Below are 18,368 nucleotides of genomic sequence, written 5' to 3'. Positions count from 1 at the left end.
ACCAGATTAAGCTAAAATGGAAATCAGAAAAAATGGTTATCAAAAACTATGGCAAGAAAGTGTCTTTTCAGAAAATAAGTGGTCAACAATATCCACTGTCGCCAAGTTAAAGACTCGTATGTCTGTGGCATTTAGCATCAAGGACATAATCTTTATTTATTTTTTTAGCTTAAAGATTTGGGTTTTTTTTATTTTATTTTTTAAAATTTTTATTTTTACTTTATTTTACTTTACAATACTGTATTGGTTTTGCCATACATTGACATGAATCCACCACAGGTGTACATGCGATCCCAAACATAATCTTTAAAAGAACAATTTCAGTCAAGCAAAGAGAGAATGGAAAGCAAGGTAGCAGAGACTATAAGCAAAGGAAAATCTTTCAGGAAACCTAGTTATAAAGATGACATATGGAGACTGGAGAGATTTCTAATTGATGGAGAGTTTTTTGTTTTGTTTCCTAAAAGCAAGGAACCAGTGGACAGCAAAAGGGTGAAGATATATGATAAAGGAGGTTTCAACAGAAGAGGTCCCTGACGTGGCAGGGGATGGGCTTCAAAGCACAGATGAAACAGGATCTTTCAACAAAGGAGAAGCATATTAAAACATAAAGCAGAGGGTGTGTGTGTGTGTATTTTCCACTCACATAAACTTATATAAGGTCTTATAAAACAGAAAAACTATATAAATTATGTTGTATCTATATACAGAAATTATAACAATGATGTTTTTTTCAGTGGTCATGTATGGATGTGAGAGTTGGACTATAAAGAAAGCTGAGCACAGAAGAATTGATGCTTTTGAACTGTGGTGTTGGAGAAGACTCTTGAGAGTCCCTTGGACTGCAAGGAGATCCAACCAGGCTATCCTAAAGGAGATCAGTCCTGGGTGTTCATTGGAAGGACTGATGTTGAAGCTGAAACTCCAATACTTTGGCCACCTGATGCGAAGAGCTGACTCATTGGAAAAGACCCTGATGCTGGGAAAGATTGAGGGCAGGAGGAGAAGGGGACGACAGAGGATGAGATGGTTGGATGGCATCACCAACTCGATGGACATGGGTTTGGGTGGACTCTGGGAGTTGGTGATGGACAGGGAGGCCTGGAGTGCTGTGGTTCATGGGGTCGCAAGGAGTTGGACACGACTGAGAGACTGAACTGAACTGTTCTCTGTGAGATAAGATCATGGTCTTTACTGTTTTATTGTTCTTTCATATTTTTCAAATTTCCTATGATAAGCATATAACTATTTTTTAAATGTCTCTAACTTCTGAATTATAAAAAGTAATTTACCATTAAAGCAGAAAACCTAGACACCAAAGCAGAAAGGGGAAAACAATATCTATAACCTCTGAATGTGCTGCTTTCATAGGTTGACAAAAATATGTCAGCTGTACTACTTAAGCTAACATTTTCTCAGAAAAAGGAACATTAAGAGTAACACTGAACTAGAATAATCAAAATTGACATGTGACTCTACTATCATTCACAGACATAGAAGAAAAAGTGAACTCCAGCTTCCTCTTAGCTACCCAAATCTCCATTTTAAAATAGGATTAGTAAATCTCCACTTAGGTAGAATTCAGATTTGGAGGCTTATTATTCATTTAGAAGTAAATTTTTACAATACTTTTCCTTCCTGACCATCATGATTTTTACTATTTAATTATTAATAACACCCACAACTAACATTCATGCTCACTGGCAACACTTTAAAAAAAGGAAATGAAAAATGCAAACTTACAGCTGTGGTAAATTTGGTCTAACGAAGGGATCATTTTCTGCTCCATTGACTGCTTTGTTTTTCCTTTGTTTTGATTCAGAATTGGTAGAGGGTGCCTGAGAATTATTAGCTGTGGGAGGTTTGCGTTTGGCTAGAAGTTTCCTTTGCCTTTCAATATCTTCCCTTTGCTGATTCACCCATTCTTGTTGCCTACATAAAAATAAATGTGGAAAAAAATTAACCTTCCTTTACTTTTCACATTTAAAACATGAAAATACATTAGTAAACATGAAAAATCACATAATATAAACATGTAACGTTATGGTCCCACTCTTGTGAACCAACACCTTCTCACTGTCCTTTTCTCACTGGAAACATACATTTTAAAATGAGGTCTTCCCTAAACCCCCTGAATGAGAAAGATGTGTTGCCACATATAACTTCACAGTACCTTGTAGCTCCCCATCTTCTCTTTTCTAACATATATATCTATGGACACTTGATCTCAATATGTCTGGTTAGACTAAATCACTCCATGAGAAGAGAGACAATTATTTTATACCCTATATGTACCCTAAGTGCCCAGCATAGTGACCGGCACATGCTAGGCATTCAATAAATATTTCTTGAATAAAATAAATCAGCTAGTAAAAAAAAGAAATAACAGAATTAAGGAGTAGGTTTTATACATTCATCTCAGCACTGTTTAAACAAGAACTTATAAAAGACAAATGTGAATTTATTAATAAAGTGTTATCTTCTAAATGTATCTCTGTTAAATTTCAGGGAAGGGTACTGAAATGAAACAAAAACTGACCTTAGAAATTTAGAAGAAAAAAGGAATTTTGACACTTTAAAGAGAGAAAATACCAAGAAAAATTTAGATGGCATTGAAAAACGGGCAACTAATTTAACTAAAAATATTACTGTTTCCAATTGAAGCTTTTAAAAACCATCCTCTCATACAACATATTAAGCCTGTTCTAATATAATTATCTTCCCTCTTAGGTCGCCTTACCACACTAGGAAAAAATTTTTTAAAAATTAAATGGTGATTGTGACAGGATGTAGAATTTTGTCTAATTCTTTTATTGCATCAATTGAGATGATTTTGGTTGTTTTCCTTCACTGTATTAGGTGACATATCACACCGATTAATTTTTGTCTGCTGACCTATTCTCAAACCAGGAATAAATCCCACTTTGTCACAGAGTATAACTCTTTTAATGTAAAAAAACAAAAAACAAGAAACACATAACCTCCATGGTGATGGTACTCAGATTTAGAACAAGTCAAATATTTCAATTCCTCACTCCTTCACCCCTATTCAGACCAGGACTAGGGAACTTCCATCTACCGACAAAGACTTGTTTTACACATGTTTCAGAGTCCCATGATCCCAGTTAGGCTGTGCAGAACATGAAAGGGAAGGAATGAAGGAGCACCCAAGTAAAAGAGCAAAATGCTGGAGAAAAGTCTCAAGAAGAGTAAGGTTAGAATATGACTTTAATCCAGTTTTCTACTGGAAGTAGGAATAATTTCAGTTTATTTAAAAAATTAATTTTAAATCTAGAGTACAATCAAGATTAATAAAAATAAGCAGCAATAATCCTACTGAAATAATGAAAGAATTACTCTAATGGACACACACACACATATATATATAGTGACTGATTATTCAGTAATGACCATACAGTTTAGAGATTATTAATTTAATATTACTAATTTTTATTTCTCTTATCTTCCAACTATTTTGGGTTATATCACAGCTTAAAAAATATACACTGATTAACTGTTTGACATTAAATACATATGTAACAACATACAGCAGGCCCTCAGTAAATGCTTATTAGTTAGAAAAAAATACAAGTAATTTCTTAAAACTGGGTTATTGCTTTATTATAAAAGGATATAGCTCAGAAACAGCTCCAGTACTCTTGCCAAAAAATCCCATGGACGGAGGAGCCCAGTAGGCTGCAGTCCATGGGGTCGCTAAGAGTCAGACACGACTGAGCGACCTCACTTTCACTTTCATGCACTGGAGAGGGAAATGGCAACACACTCCAGTATTCCTGCCTGGATAGTCCCAGGGACGGAGGAGCCTGGTGGGTTGCCGTCTATGGGGTCACACAGAGTCGGCCACAACTGAAGCGACTTAGCAGTAGCAGCAGCAACAGCCAGATGGAAGAGTTGCACAGGACGAGGTATGGGGGAAGAGACATGGAGCTTCCATGCTCTCTCTGAGCCGATAACCTTCCCAGATCTCCACACATTCACCAACCCATAAGCTCCAATTTTAACTCTTTGACAGCTTAACGGAGAAATTTTAACAACTGGCAGAGTTTGTATTTTAGTTTATATTTAACGTTATACTGTGCAACCTTCTTTTATTCATTACCAGGACAACTGTAGATCTGAGTTTAGTAGCTCAGAAACACACTAAAAATTTTTAAGTTGTATCTCAACTCTCTTACTTTCTATTTCTACTGTTAATATTTTAGTTCAAGCCTAATCACCTTTCATTTGGATCCTTCTCCATCTAAATTGTCAACAATTTATGTTCTTTTCAGTATTATTCCCACATTACTGTCAGTTATCTTTCAAAAACTCAAATTTGACCACACACACTATATAAAACTTTAACAGCTCCCTTTTATCAACAAAATTAAAATCCAAACTCCCTATCATCACAAAGACACTGTCCAATACCTAACACCCAGAAACAGTTGTGTTGAACAGAAGCTGGGTAAATCAACCAAGATAGATAGAAGACCATTCTATACTTAAGTCCTGGGGAACCAATGTTTGAAACAGTAATGTTTATGTGATACTATATGAAATAAAGCTTTGCCTACATTCTCCATTTAACTGGACTGACTCTGGGAAAGCTGATTTAAATGCTGGCACTACTCTTGCTTTGCAGGTTTTGGGGTAGGGGCAGCAATTGATCCTGGCTCCTTAACACAGAAATAGTCAACCTACCCTTTCCTACCACCAACCTGAGAAAATGGATTCCTCCATTTTAAAGTTTACCTCAGATGTGCTAAAGCCACATGTTCAGTTCAACTGACTTCTGAGTTATTATGCCTGACACTGCAGAGAAAATGTGTTTGTCTTTCCCACAAGAATAATGAGCAGACAAATGCTGAAAGAAGGACCGAGGAATGGGAGAGGGGAGGGAAAAAAAAAAATAATAACTAAGCAGAAAACCCCCAAGATATACAGATACAAATCTTGCAATTAAAGTTAAAATTTTTAACAATTTCCCTCTCAACTAACCTATAAAAGCTAGGTCAGTTTATGTTTTGGAAAGTCATATTTAAAATAATACATCATACTATACAGATGAATGCTAACTAATCAAGAAGTTCGCTAAAGCTAAAACTGTAATGCCTCTTTTATGTTCCTTTCAAATGTATTAAGTTCTATGATTTCAAAGAGTAGTGAGGAGTAGATATAGAACATAAAATTCCACATCTATAATCTTTGAAAATAACAAACACCCAAACGAATACTAAATCTTTTAAAATGTAAGAGTGACTAACTTTACAAGATTCTGAAATGCAAAACCATCTGTCCATTGTTCAGTAAATGAAGCACCATGTCTAACTGTTGTGAAATGCCCAAGGCGTAATCTGTCTTGCATACTCTTCTCTCGGCTTGACAGTTTTTCTTGTGTACTCTGAAAAAAAAGGGAAAGAAAATCATCATTCAACTTTATTAATTTAAACTTTAAAAACACAGGACTAGTGAAAGGAGAGGGAAAATTTATTGAACTTTTTTTTTTGATGTGGACTTTTTTTAAGCCTTTACTGAATTTGTTACAATACTGTTTCTGTTTTATGTTTTGGTTTTTTGACCACGAGGCATGTGGGGTATGTGAGGATCCTAGCTTCTCAACTAGGGATTGAACCCACACTCCTGCATTGGAAGGTGAAGTCTTAATCACTGGACTGCCAGGGAACTTACCTTCTCAATAAGCAGTTTCTTGCTCATTGATATGCACTTATTTAATCGCTCTTTGTATTTTTCAAGTAGCTTTTGTTGCTCATCTATCTGCCGTCTGAGATCACAATTAGCCTACAATATAAGTAGATAATGAAAAAGGTCTAGAATTGTGTATATGAGACATTTAAGAATATTTATACATTTTGAAAAATTTCATAACAAGAAGGATTAATAAGATTAAGTATTTGAATGTGATACTAAAAAAAATATTAAAATACTTACTTACCATAAGAATAACAACACTGTTACACGCTGCTTAGTTGTATAGTGAAAAGTACATGGAATATGTATTTATACTCCATAGGTTCAAATCTACACTCTAGGTTATATAATCTGGGCTAAGTTAAATAAATTATTTGAACCTTATTTCTAAAGTTGTCTTAAAGGTCTGCTCTGATATTTCTAAAACAGAGCAACATCATTCTATCTCATTTGAAATAACTGAAATACAAAGTGACTAACACTTAAAAATGAATGTGAGTTCTCCTTCATCTTTTGTAATAAAACATCTCCATTCAACATGTGGGTAACACTGCAGATGCCTATCCAATAGCTAACTGTTCTCAGCACCTTTCTCAGCCACATGAATACAAATTTTGTTAACTCTGTAGGCAGTCATATGCTCAGTCCCTCTTTCTAAGCTCAGAAGATGAGTCTCAGTAGTCTAGTACAGTCACCAGGAAGTAACCTGGAGAGCTTGTTGGAACACAGATTACGGGAATCCATTCCCAGTTTCTGAATAAGTAGCTCTGGAGTAGAGTCTGAGACTTCATTTCTAATAAGTCCGCTAGTAAGGTTGATGCTTCTGGTCTGGGGATGATTCTTTGAAAACTGTAGGTCTATGCCAATTACGGTATAAGCCAAAAGAGAGCAGTATAATAAATAAAAAATGCTGGGAGAAAAATACAGCTGCCAATCTAAAAGTATGTATCTAACAAAAAGCTGTTTTCCAAGGAAAAGGGTAAAATAAAATAGTTTCAGAAGAACATATATGAAATTTAGCATCAGATCCTTATCATTATCTTCTAGTTGAACAGAAACCCAACAAATTGTGTATGTGCGACTTGAAAATCTAAGACTAGCTAGTGTATTTCCCATCTCCTTGCAGCTAACGACGGTCAGTGAAATGTAAGCAGAAGTTGTGCAATGGAATACTCAAGAACACTATGCAGAAAACTGCTGTATTTTTTAATTTCCTTCCTCTTCTGCTTAAGAACAGAGATACCATAACTGTGACTTTGATAAATATTTTGTACCTTGATATAATCTTCAAGATGAAGGCCATGTACTAAGGGGAGGGAGCAGAAAAACTGAGGGAGACAAGATTCCATGACACCTGGGCCACCTCCTTCTGTTCTTCTCTTAAAAAATAGTATTGTATTTCATTTAAAGTACTGTTGTTTATGGAAACTTGTCCAGATGCCTATGGCCTGCATAGCTCAGTCATCTCTACTTGCTAGCAAAGCTCTGCCTGGCTGGAAATAAAGCAGGACCAATAAAATTGCATTTTCACAAAACTTACTGTCTTCCATTCAAAGGCCTATGGCCTCTTAGGCTTTGTCCAAGGTGGCAACAGCCCAACTGCACATGTGCAGACACTGCTGTCTAGATAGATGAACAGTCTCCAGGCCCTCCTCAGTCACATCTGGGATGAATGGTCAGTGTGGCACCAGGGGCCACACTGCAGGGTCCTGCTTGGCCTTCATCACTAGCTTGGGGCTCAGGGAAACACTCGGTCCCCTCAGAGGTGAGCAGTTTGCAGAGAACAGAAAAACCTATCTCAGATATATTAGTGAGGGGCACTGTGTTCCATGGGTTATCTCAGCACCATTTCCTTCTGGGCCTGCTATGGAAGGACCGGCCTCCACCCCTAACTGGTTTTAGTGTGGGGCAAGTAACTCAGTGGGCAGGAGACACTGCCCCCTCAGGCTCTGACCTGGAACACCCACCCCCACCCTCACCTTTCTGTTCTTCTCTCAAAAAGTAATACTGTTTCTTATTTAAAGGACTGTTGTTTATGTTCTCTGTTACTAACAACCAAAGACAACAGCTAAATGATAAAAAGATGCTGTAGTACCAGTGTAGGAATACACAAAGAGAACATGGTACTTAACACAGAACACTCAAATACATGTATTTGTTTATGAAAATGAGATTGTATGATGGAGCTGGCAGTAAAGAGCAGACTTAACTAAATGGTCTAGATAACTGGTTCTCTATATAGAAAGAAATTAAAATGAAACCTTATTTCACATCATATCCCAAAATGAATTCCAGTGAGATTTATAACTTGTATTGAAAAAGCAGACTATAAATTTTTTTAAAGAAGATACAGACGAACATCTTTATGGTCTTAGGGACAAAAACAATGAATTATTTTGGTATATCTTTGATAATAATTTGGTACAAACTATAAATAAAGAGATCGCTCAGTCATGTCTGACTCTTTGCAACCCCATAGACAGTAGACTGTCAGGCTCCTCTGTCCATGGGATTCTCCAGGCAAGAATACTGGAGTGGGTTGTCACGTCCTTCTCCAGAGAATCTTTGCAACACAGGGATCGAATGCAGGTCTCCTACACTGTGGGCAGATTCTTTACAATCTGAGACACCAGGGAAACCCATAAAAAAAGAGAAATGCAATCATATAAATTTTAAATTATCTAATCAAAAGATAGTGCAAAGAAATAAAAAGACAATTTACACACTGGGAGAAAAATCAATATATATGGCCAACAAAAAGACTGATACAATTTTGAAAGACAGCAACTCATTAAGAAAAATGAGCAAAAAAAATGATCATTTACTTCACAGAAGAAATACAAACGGTTAATAAATATTTTACAAGATATTCAAAAAATAAAGTGAATGCATAATAACTAATACCTTGTTATATCCATTAAACTGAACCCCCAAATTAAATATGATTCTAATAAGCTTTGGCAAGGGTAATGAGCAATAAGATTATTCCCTGCGTATAGTTAGTGGAATGTAAACTGATCCAACCACCTTGGGAAAAGTCTGCTTTTATAAACCAGAGTTTAAGCTATGTATGCCCTATACTCTAGCCATGTCTTTCTAAGCATATACCACAGAGAAATTCTCCATGTGTGCCACAGAAGACATGTACAAGAGTGTGTCTTAGCAGAACTGTTCATAATAGCAAAAAGTAGAAATAAAATGTTCAACAAGAGCAGGAAAGATAAATTACAGTATATTCATTTACGCCTTCCTATACAGCAGTGAAATGAACATGACAATCCCATGATAATGTTTAGTGAAAACAAGCAGGGCATACAGTATAATTTTGTAATTTAAAGTTCAAAAACAGTGAAATAATATGTTGTTAAGAATGTATAAGATAGATATAATATAACTATAAGAAACACAAAGGCATAAGAAAGAGATACAAAATTTACAACAGTGGTCAATTTTACCATTGTAAGAGATGTCAGGGAGTGAACAGGATGGGAACGGGAGGGGCACACTAGATGTTTCAGAGGTTTTGGTAATTATGGTATGATCACAGATGATGGTTTCACTGAGTTTCTATACCAACAGTTCTGTTAGCTAAATTACAATCATTTGGAGAAGGTTTTTATTTTTCCCCTTTAATTAATTTATTTGGTTGAGCTGGATCCTAGGTGCAGCATGTGTAATCTAGGTCCCTGACCAGGGATCAAACCTGGGCCCCCTTCATTGGGAGCATGGAGTCTTAGCCTCTGGACCATGCAGGAGCTTTTAAAACTACCAATGTCCAAGCCCTACATCACACTAATATAATCAGAATTCCTCAGGGTAGGGTATAAGCATTGTTACTTTTATAAAGTACCTCCCATATTTTCCATCCAGTGATTCAAATGAGCAGCAAGGGGTGAGAACAACTACTTCATCCCTTACTAACATATTAGGCATACTTTTTGATGTGTCTCTTTATGAAGTTTCCATTAAAAGGATATTTTGTAATAACTGTAACTGGAAAGTGACCTTTAAAATTGTATATTTTAAAAAATTAATTAAAAAATAATAAAAAGGAATTCCATAAAAAAAAAAAAAAAGGTTTATAACAAAATCAAGTAACTTTAAAACCACCATGAAATGGATATCTGTCTTAGGATAGCTGACCAAGTAAAAATAAAATTTTATAAACTTCTATTTCTCCAACTGCTTTTCAGTTCACATTTAAAGAGCTAATAAAAGTTTTTTCTTTCAATGGTTGATATTTTCAATTATGTCCTTAACACTAGAAGACTTAATCTCTCCCAATAATAGAAGTTTTTTAAAATGTTAAGTATTTTCTCAACTGTTTTACTACTGCTGAATAACTGGCAATGACGACTTCTTACTTACCCTGAGCAAGTCATCTATACGACCTTCCTTCTTTTCCAGGTCCTGGTTTTTATTACTTTCTAATGCTGCTAATTTCAGCATCGTAAGATCAGTCTAAATAAAAGAAAGCTATTTTATTATTCCATTATATATATGTTACTGCACGTAAACATAAAATCAGATTTAATTCTGATTCTAAAAATCATAGCATTGGAGTTTGTGTATGTAAAGGGTATCCCAAAAGGTCTTAGTGTAGTTTTAAGTTTTATTATCTTCCGATATGTAAGTGCTACACTTATATTTTTAAAATGTAATTTTAAAAATTAAAAAAAAATTTTTCAAAGGTTAATCATTTAAATTTTTAGAATATTGATAAGTGTGTTCTTCATTAGAATTCAGTATAATCACTGTTATATGAAAACTCTAGCTGATTTTTGAACAGGGCAAAAACATTCACAAGCTGTTCACTGACTCAAAGCAATGTACTTATAAATCCTGGTCTAAAGATTATCCAAAGAAAGAAGTTTTGATGCATTCACAAGAGTCTGGCCATGACCTGACAGGAAAAGTATAATGGCAATAAACTGCACAATTAAGGTGGCAAGCAAGAAGACCTACTTTTTTAATCCTTGGTTTTAGACACTCATTCAAAAACTGTCACATGTATATAGAGTTAAAATGAAAACTCCAATACTCAAAATTCACAAAACAAAGTAATTGCAAAAGATGTCTGATTTTCAAATAATTTTCAATTGTGTAGCATATATGATACAAAAAAATACAGACATGTAAAACAAACTGCTTTAATATCCACTTATAACAAATATAACACCTTCCAGAAGGTATCAATTATATGTACTTGGATGTTAAGTTAAAAAATAATCAGTAAACAGAACTGACATGTTATGGTTGTCTTGGTTATTTAATTTGCTTAAAATTTGTATTTAACCAGTGTAACAAAGGACAGATTGACAGTAAACTGGGTTTCAATTTCTCACTCTCTACAAATTTTTTTTTGTTGTTATTCAGTAGTTAGCTTTCTTGATATTGAATTTTACTTTATGATTATGTCTAAAACAGAAGACATCATAACTGTGTACACAAACTGGTCACTGGTTTTTTATCCCTAAGTCATACAAAGAAATCTCAATTACTATTTACCTGAGTAATTTTAAAGGATAACTGCTTTGGCTGTACAATAGGGTGGTCCCCAAAAGCTAACGCAGTAGGAGAAGGGCTATTCGGTCGAACCTTAACAAAATATTAAATTTTACATTAGCAAAAATAATACAATAGCAAGATTCTTCTTGATGTTTGCCAGAAAACAACAAAATTCCGTAAAGCAATTTTCCTTCAATTAAAAAATGAATAAATTTTTAAAAAAGAATTAAAAGTAGATTTCTGCTTAACAACAACTAAATATTCCTTAAGTGTTTATTAGGATAATAACTCAAAACATAACTGAATTTTAAAAATTTTTTATCATTGTTTATTCAATAAGGATTCATTGAGTACCTCCCTCTTACAAAGCCCAGTAAAAGAGACAACCAGCCATCTGATAGATAGACAGATAAAATAGACAGAGAGGTATGAGCCTTGGTCTCAGACACTCATCCAAAAACTGTCACATGTATAAACTTTATATATATATATATATATGCCTTGCCCTCAAGGAGTTTACAGTCTGGTTCCATAAAAGAAAATTGAATGCTTTCAACTTGTTAAATATAACAAGACCAAATACATCATTTTAAAAAAAAATTATCAAAAACAGCTTATGATGGTTCAAAAAGCAAAACTGAAAGACTTTACTATAGCAACAGAATTCTTTCAGCACTAGGGACAACAATGCATGCCCCTGTTGTTGCTGTTATGTTAGTTGCTCAGTCGTGTTTGACTCTGCATGACGCCATGGACGCTGGCTTGCCAGGTTCCTCTGTCCAGGGAATTCTCCAGGCAGGAATATTGGAGAGGGTAGCCATTCCTTCTCCAGGGGATATTCCCAACCCAGGGGTCAAAACCAGTCTCCTGCACTGCAGTGGATTTTTTACTATCTGCGTCATCAGGAAGCCCTAATGCATGCCCATGTGTAGTATGAAATCAATTTACTGATAAGTTGCATGGTTTAACTAGTCACTAGTTTTAAAATACATTCACTGAAAACAGTCGATTACATCATGTACCAATGCTATCACTACAATTCCAAGCTATTTTTGAGTTTTATACTCTACTTGGTATATGGCAATATGATGTCCTCCAAGGTACAAAATGAGTAAGACATTAAAAAGTATGTATCTACAGAAAGGACTAGAAAGCAACACTGGAAGTTACAACAGTGTAACTGAGTAAATGACAGACTCTAATTTTTAAAAATTCTTAATTCATCTTTAAATTACTGAAAGCCAACACTGCTATTCTGGTTATACAATGAACTTTCACTTTTTAATGAAAGTTAAAAAACAGTAAATAAAATCCAGTATGTAGAGCAATGCATATAAAAGAACTGGATCTTAAAAATGTCAGAAACAAACTAAAAAGTTTTAAGTGAATTTTTAGATCCAAGATCCTTTTCTTACCCCAAACTACATTATCCAAGGCTGACAGCTGCCTACTCTTTTCTCAAGGATTCCCAGAAAGGAATTATGCTACCATTTTAGTGGTTAAGAAATTTAACTGATAAGATCCCTGACCAATGATCGAACTTGGGCCCCGGCAGTTAAAAGTGCTGAGACCTAACCTCTGGACTGCCAAGGAATTCCCAGTCCTATCATTCTTTTATAGAAACATTACTTCTTGGAAATAATTAACTCAGAAAATCTTTGAGAATCTCACTTTCAGAAATAAAGTTCTAACAGCATCAAATCACTGAAAAGAATTCAACTCACCTCAACAGAATGAAAGACTTTTTTAAAAAGGTAAATGCTAATATATATATATATATATATATATATATATATTTGATCCCTGAGTTGGGAAGATTCCTTGGAGGAGGCCATGGCAACCCACTCCAGTATTGTTGCCTGGAGAATCCCCATGGACAGAGGGGCCTGGTGAGCTACAATCCATGGGGTTGCAAAGAGCCAGACACGACTGAGTGACTAAGCACATATACATAAAAGGCCTCAATAAAGACAAATTACAAAAATTCTTCATTCAGTACACATAACCTCTGAGACATAAAAACACATGGAAAAACTTACAGATGAAGAAGGAGTGGAATGTGAATGTGAATTCTGAGGCGAACGGATTGCAGGAGGTATGCCTCTTACTGGACTTGAGCCATTTCCACCTTGGTACTGAGGGTAAAAGGAAACACCACTATATATATATATATATAAAACAAAAGTTTAGAAAGATGTTGTTTTAGACATGGCATTATGAATTAATTTAAATATATTTTATTATTTTTGTGGCAGCCTCAAAGACAAATTCCCCCAGAGCAAAGAACATGTCTGATTTTTCCTTCAAATTTTAGCAGTTCCCTTATGCTTGTGAAGCCAGCAGGAGCTCTAATCCCGAGAAACTTTAATCTCTTTACAAGTAGATGTGTAGATGTTAATCAACTATCTTAAGACAGAACTGTCATTCCCAAGATCTGTTAAGTATCCAAATGTTCATAGCACTATAAAAGAACTACTGGACCAACTCCCTTCTTAACAGCACAAAGTCTAATAAAAATTGATTCTTTCTTACATGCATTACAGGAAATGACTTAACCATGTATGAAGAGAAGCCACCTAATCTGTTCCATAGCTTTCTCAAGTCTCATGTTTCTGAACCAAGAATGGAAGGCAAAAACAATTTGCTGCTAATGGCTTCATCTCTGGGTATTAGGTATGAACAGCAGAAAAGGAGACTTCCTAGTGTGTTCATTAAACAACTTCCTACACCTAAAGAACTTACTCTAAAATTTTAATCTATAGTGCCTAGCATAATGCTCAGCACATAGTAGGCATTCAAGACACTTGAGATGTGTTTATTTGAACAGACCCTACCTTTGGCAAAGATTTTTAATGATATTAACACTAAGGGACTGACAGCAACTAACGAGCTTTAGGTGTATTTTATAGTCTCCAACAGTTTTAACTTAGATTCTGTAAACTCAAAAAAGAAAAACAATGGAGGATATATATATGTGTGTGTGTGTGTGTATATGAGTGAAAGAGAGTGACTCTCTTAGTCACTCAGTCATATTCAACTCATTGCAACCCCATGGAGAAGAGCCCACCAAGCTCTTCTCTCCATGGGATTCTCCAGGCAAGAATACTGGAGTGGGTTGCTATGTCCTTCTGCGAGGGATCTTCTCAACCCAGCATTTATATATATACATATAAAAAATACAGCCCTTCTCCCAACCAGCAAATTCTACTCTCTCAAGTAAATATAAATATTTTTCAACTATTATTTTACTAATCACATTAATATTTTACAATTAATCACATTAATATAATATAATGGTAGGAAAAAGTGTTTCTGTGTAGAGGTAAAGAAACATTCCAGATTGGGTAAAAATATAAATTTACCACTGTTTACTATTTTCAGGGACTCTTTAGATTCACATCTCTATCATTTAATCTCCATCTACAGGCCTCAGCTGTTGCTTTGGTACAATAAAATCTTGACTGACAGTGCAAAGAATTCTAGAGGCTCTTCCATTTAAAATTTGCCTTTAGGTAGGATACTTTATGCGGCTTCCCAGGTGGCTCAGTAGTAAAGAATACGCCTGCCAGTGCAGGAGACTCGAGTTTAATCCCTGGGTCAGGAAGATCCCCTGGAGAAGGAGATGGCACCCCAATCCAGTATTCTTGCCTGGGAAATCCCATGGACAGAGGGCCCTGGCGAGCTACAGTCCACAGGGTCACAAAAGAGTCAGACACAGCTGCATGACCAAACAACAAGGCTACTTTAACATCTCTGGTTCTCAGGTTCTTCACCTAAAACAGGAATACTATAATACCTGCTTTGACCATCTCCTGACCTATTACAAGAAAATAAAGGAGAAAGTCCTTTGAAAATTATGATGTGCCATACCAAAGTAAAAGTAAACTTTAATGTTCCTAGAAAGACAGGACATCACATAGTACTTAAGTTCTGCTTTAATCAACTAGATCAACAAAAGCAGACTCGGTGGTTCCAACAGCCTATGGCAGAATTATATTAAGAACTGAAGATATTCCTCAATGAACTTACTTCAAAATAGTCGCTAATTTTGTGGCCACGTCCCCCAATACTTTTTCCTAAAATATAAAAGTAAAAAATTTTACAGATTTAAACTCAGTCGTGACTATCTATCACATATTATATGAGAAAGAGAATGTGCCAAACTTAATTCCCTTAATACACACAAAAATGTTAAAGAATATGATATTCTAGTTGGGTGGTGATGGGCATTAAAAGAATACTAAGATTCCTCAGAGGGTCAGATGCCAACTTCACAATTCCAAAAATCAAATGATATTCCAATAGATACATGTCAATTTTAAAAGTCTGAACTATGGGAAAATCAGAAAAATAAATCATATTAAAAGACTGCCTGCTTTTAAAACAACATTATTCATATTGCTTCACGGTTACTAACTTCATAAAAGTGTATCAGTGAAAAATATATCAATTAAAAAAGACAAGTGGTAGCTGTATAACTGACAAACCGATTTATATCTATAAATAATAAAAAAGCTCAGTCAACACAAACCACAACAAACTGACAATAACATGCTTTAATATGAACACTATTTTGTAAAATGTTTGATTTTCTAAAAAGTATTTTCAAATTAGTAGGATTTTTTTCAAAAATAAACTAGATTTTAAATATTGTGCTTACATGGCCACTTTGGTAAAGTGGTCAAAATTAATCTTTACTTAAAAGTTTTGCTCCAAAATGGACTTAAAAAAAAAAAAAGCAAATAAAATGATTTTTTTCATCAATTTTATAAATACTAAACTGAGAAGCAGCTAAGAAATACAGCATTTTGGATGGGAGTTATCCATCCTTCATTAGAATTACACTGAATACATAATTTCTTCAAGTTACAAAAGAAAAATTAATGATAGCATGGAGTCAAAAGCATTGGATAATATAAACATTTATCAATTCAATACTGACATACATTCATTCACTTATTTTATTCAACAAACATTACTATTTGCCAGGCATTACCGAGATGAACAAACAATACATTTAAAGGTTCAACAATCTCACATTCCTTCCTGGAACAAAGTAGGAGGAATTAAAAAAAAAAACTAAGAAGTAATACAACCTAGAAATTTTCAACAATAGTTTTGTATAGGTTTATTCAGAAGTCAGAGAGGACTATACCAAAGGAATTTTCCTTCTGCCTATAACAACTTCCTTGCAGATTCTGAAGTGGTGCCATCTTTTAATGAAGACAGAGATGTTTTTTGGTTGCCTACCAGAAACTGTTTCCCCAGTTCTTTTTCCCTGATTGAATCCACATTTTATTCTGTTAACATTCCCTCCCCTGCATAGACCATATAATTTCAGTTCAGTTGCTTAGTCGTATCCACTCTTTGCGACCCCATGGACTGCAGCACGCCAGGCTTCCCTGTCCATCACCAACTCCCTCAGCTTGCTCAAACTGATGTCCATTGAGTCGATGATGCCATCCAACCATCTCATCCTGTCGTCCCCTTCTCCTCCTGCCGTCAATCTTTCCCGGCATCAGGGTCTTTTCTAATGAGTCAGTTCTTCACATTAGGTGGCCATAGTATTGGAGTTTCAGCTTCAGCATCAATCCTTCCAACGAATACTCAGGAATGGCTTCCTTTAGGATGGACTGGTTGGATCTCTTTGCTGTCCAAGGGACTCTCAAGAGTCTTCTCCAATAACACAGTTGAAGAGCATCAAGTCTTTGGCGCTCAGCTTTCTTTATAGTCCAACTCTCACATCCATAGCTTTGATGAGATGGACCTCTGTCTGTAAAGTATTGTCTCTGCTTTTTAATATGCTGTCTAGGTTGATCATAGCTTTTCCTCCAGGGCTGTTTCCTATCTGGCCTCCATTCCTAGCTCCCTATCTCTCCTCCTTCTAATCAGAAAACCAGTTTTGCTCAGGTATCATGCTTTCTGCACAAGGCCTATCTTTCTAAGGGGAATGTTACCACATTCTCAATTTCAGAGACGGGCCTGATTTTAAGCGCAATAATACCTCTCATGCACATAATTCATTCTGGAATGGACACACAACCCAATTCTGACCAAGAAGATGACAGGAGAGGTTTGCTATGAACTTGAATAAGCCTACATCAAATAGAGGGAAAAAAAGAAAAGCACATAGAAAACCAGCCTCTCTCTAAAGCAAATACAAGTGTGGAGGATGAAATGAGGAGATACAATTTTAAATGGCCACAGTCCTAAAAACATAAAAGAAAAAAGCAGACAATTCCGTGGATGGCAGATCACAAAGAGAAAATGATGTGGCTTCCTAAAGACATAGGTTGGCTCAACCAACCCAGAAGTCTCATACTATATTGGGACCTGCTTTTAAGTAAGCTTTAAAATTTAATGTTAAAACTATCATAACTAATGTAACTAAATAAATCCAAGTTCACTAACCACAGATGAGGAAACTACACTAAGATCAAAAAGGACCTCAGGCCAGACTGAAATACAAAATAGCACAAACTTAAGAGAAAGGTGCTAGAGTGACTCAACTTCCCCTTTCCACAAAGACAGCTGCTGCAAATGTATTTGTTGATGCCAGTGCCACATGTAAATACTAGTAAGCCATGGGTTCATAGCTCTAGACTTTATAGCTAGAAATGGCTCCAAAACACATAATATATGCATAAAATCATCATTACATATGATTCAAGAAAAACCAAATTAAATGATAATGCTATCTTATCCATTATAAGAAGTTTTGTAGTCTAGTGAAAGTAATTTCCTTACTAGTTTATAATATAAAATGTAGAAGAAAAGATGAAGGATACGGAAAGAAAGCAAAAACAGATGAAGAAAATGTATGGAAAGAAAAAGCCGATGTTTTAAAATGAAGTACCTCAATCATTTTAATATAGTCTTTTTTTTTTTTTTTAATAAAAAGGATAAGTAAATTTAGGTATTTGTTTCAAAGCAAGATATAAAATTCTTATCCAAAAACAAGAAGTCATTTCAACACCATATTTCATATAAAGAGAGAACAGAGAAAGGTGATAAAGGTAATGCATATCAGGTTTGGACATGACACTTTCTAATTCTCAAAAAAATAAAGGAAATGTTAAAAAGAGTAACCATAAGCAAACTACCTGTGGTACAGAAAGACTCCAATTTCATAATGTTTTTTACACAAA

General features: G+C 35.1%; 1 protein-coding gene across 1 annotated transcript in view; it reads right to left on the bottom strand.

Moving 5' to 3' along the window:
- TLK1 (tousled like kinase 1) overlaps positions 1 to 18,368 on the bottom strand; it is a 175,501-nt gene that overhangs the window by 47,077 nt on the left and 110,056 nt on the right. Inside the window, exons 5-11 of the mRNA XM_068969199.1 lie at positions 15,250 to 15,296; positions 13,260 to 13,355; positions 11,221 to 11,310; positions 10,081 to 10,173; positions 5,692 to 5,802; positions 5,268 to 5,404; positions 1,744 to 1,932 (exon numbers count right to left, since the gene is read on the bottom strand). Coding sequence (XP_068825300.1) covers positions 1,744 to 1,932; positions 5,268 to 5,404; positions 5,692 to 5,802; positions 10,081 to 10,173; positions 11,221 to 11,310; positions 13,260 to 13,355; positions 15,250 to 15,296 — 763 coding nt within the window. The remainder of the gene's footprint in view (positions 1 to 1,743; positions 1,933 to 5,267; positions 5,405 to 5,691; positions 5,803 to 10,080; positions 10,174 to 11,220; positions 11,311 to 13,259; positions 13,356 to 15,249; positions 15,297 to 18,368) is intronic.

Source organism: Capricornis sumatraensis, chromosome 3, assembly GCF_032405125.1.
Source record: "Capricornis sumatraensis isolate serow.1 chromosome 3, serow.2, whole genome shotgun sequence".
NCBI classification, from domain to species: Eukaryota; Metazoa; Chordata; class Mammalia; order Artiodactyla; family Bovidae; genus Capricornis; species Capricornis sumatraensis.
Note: the sequence above shows the minus strand (reverse complement) of the source record. Positions and strands in the feature narration are given on the sequence as shown.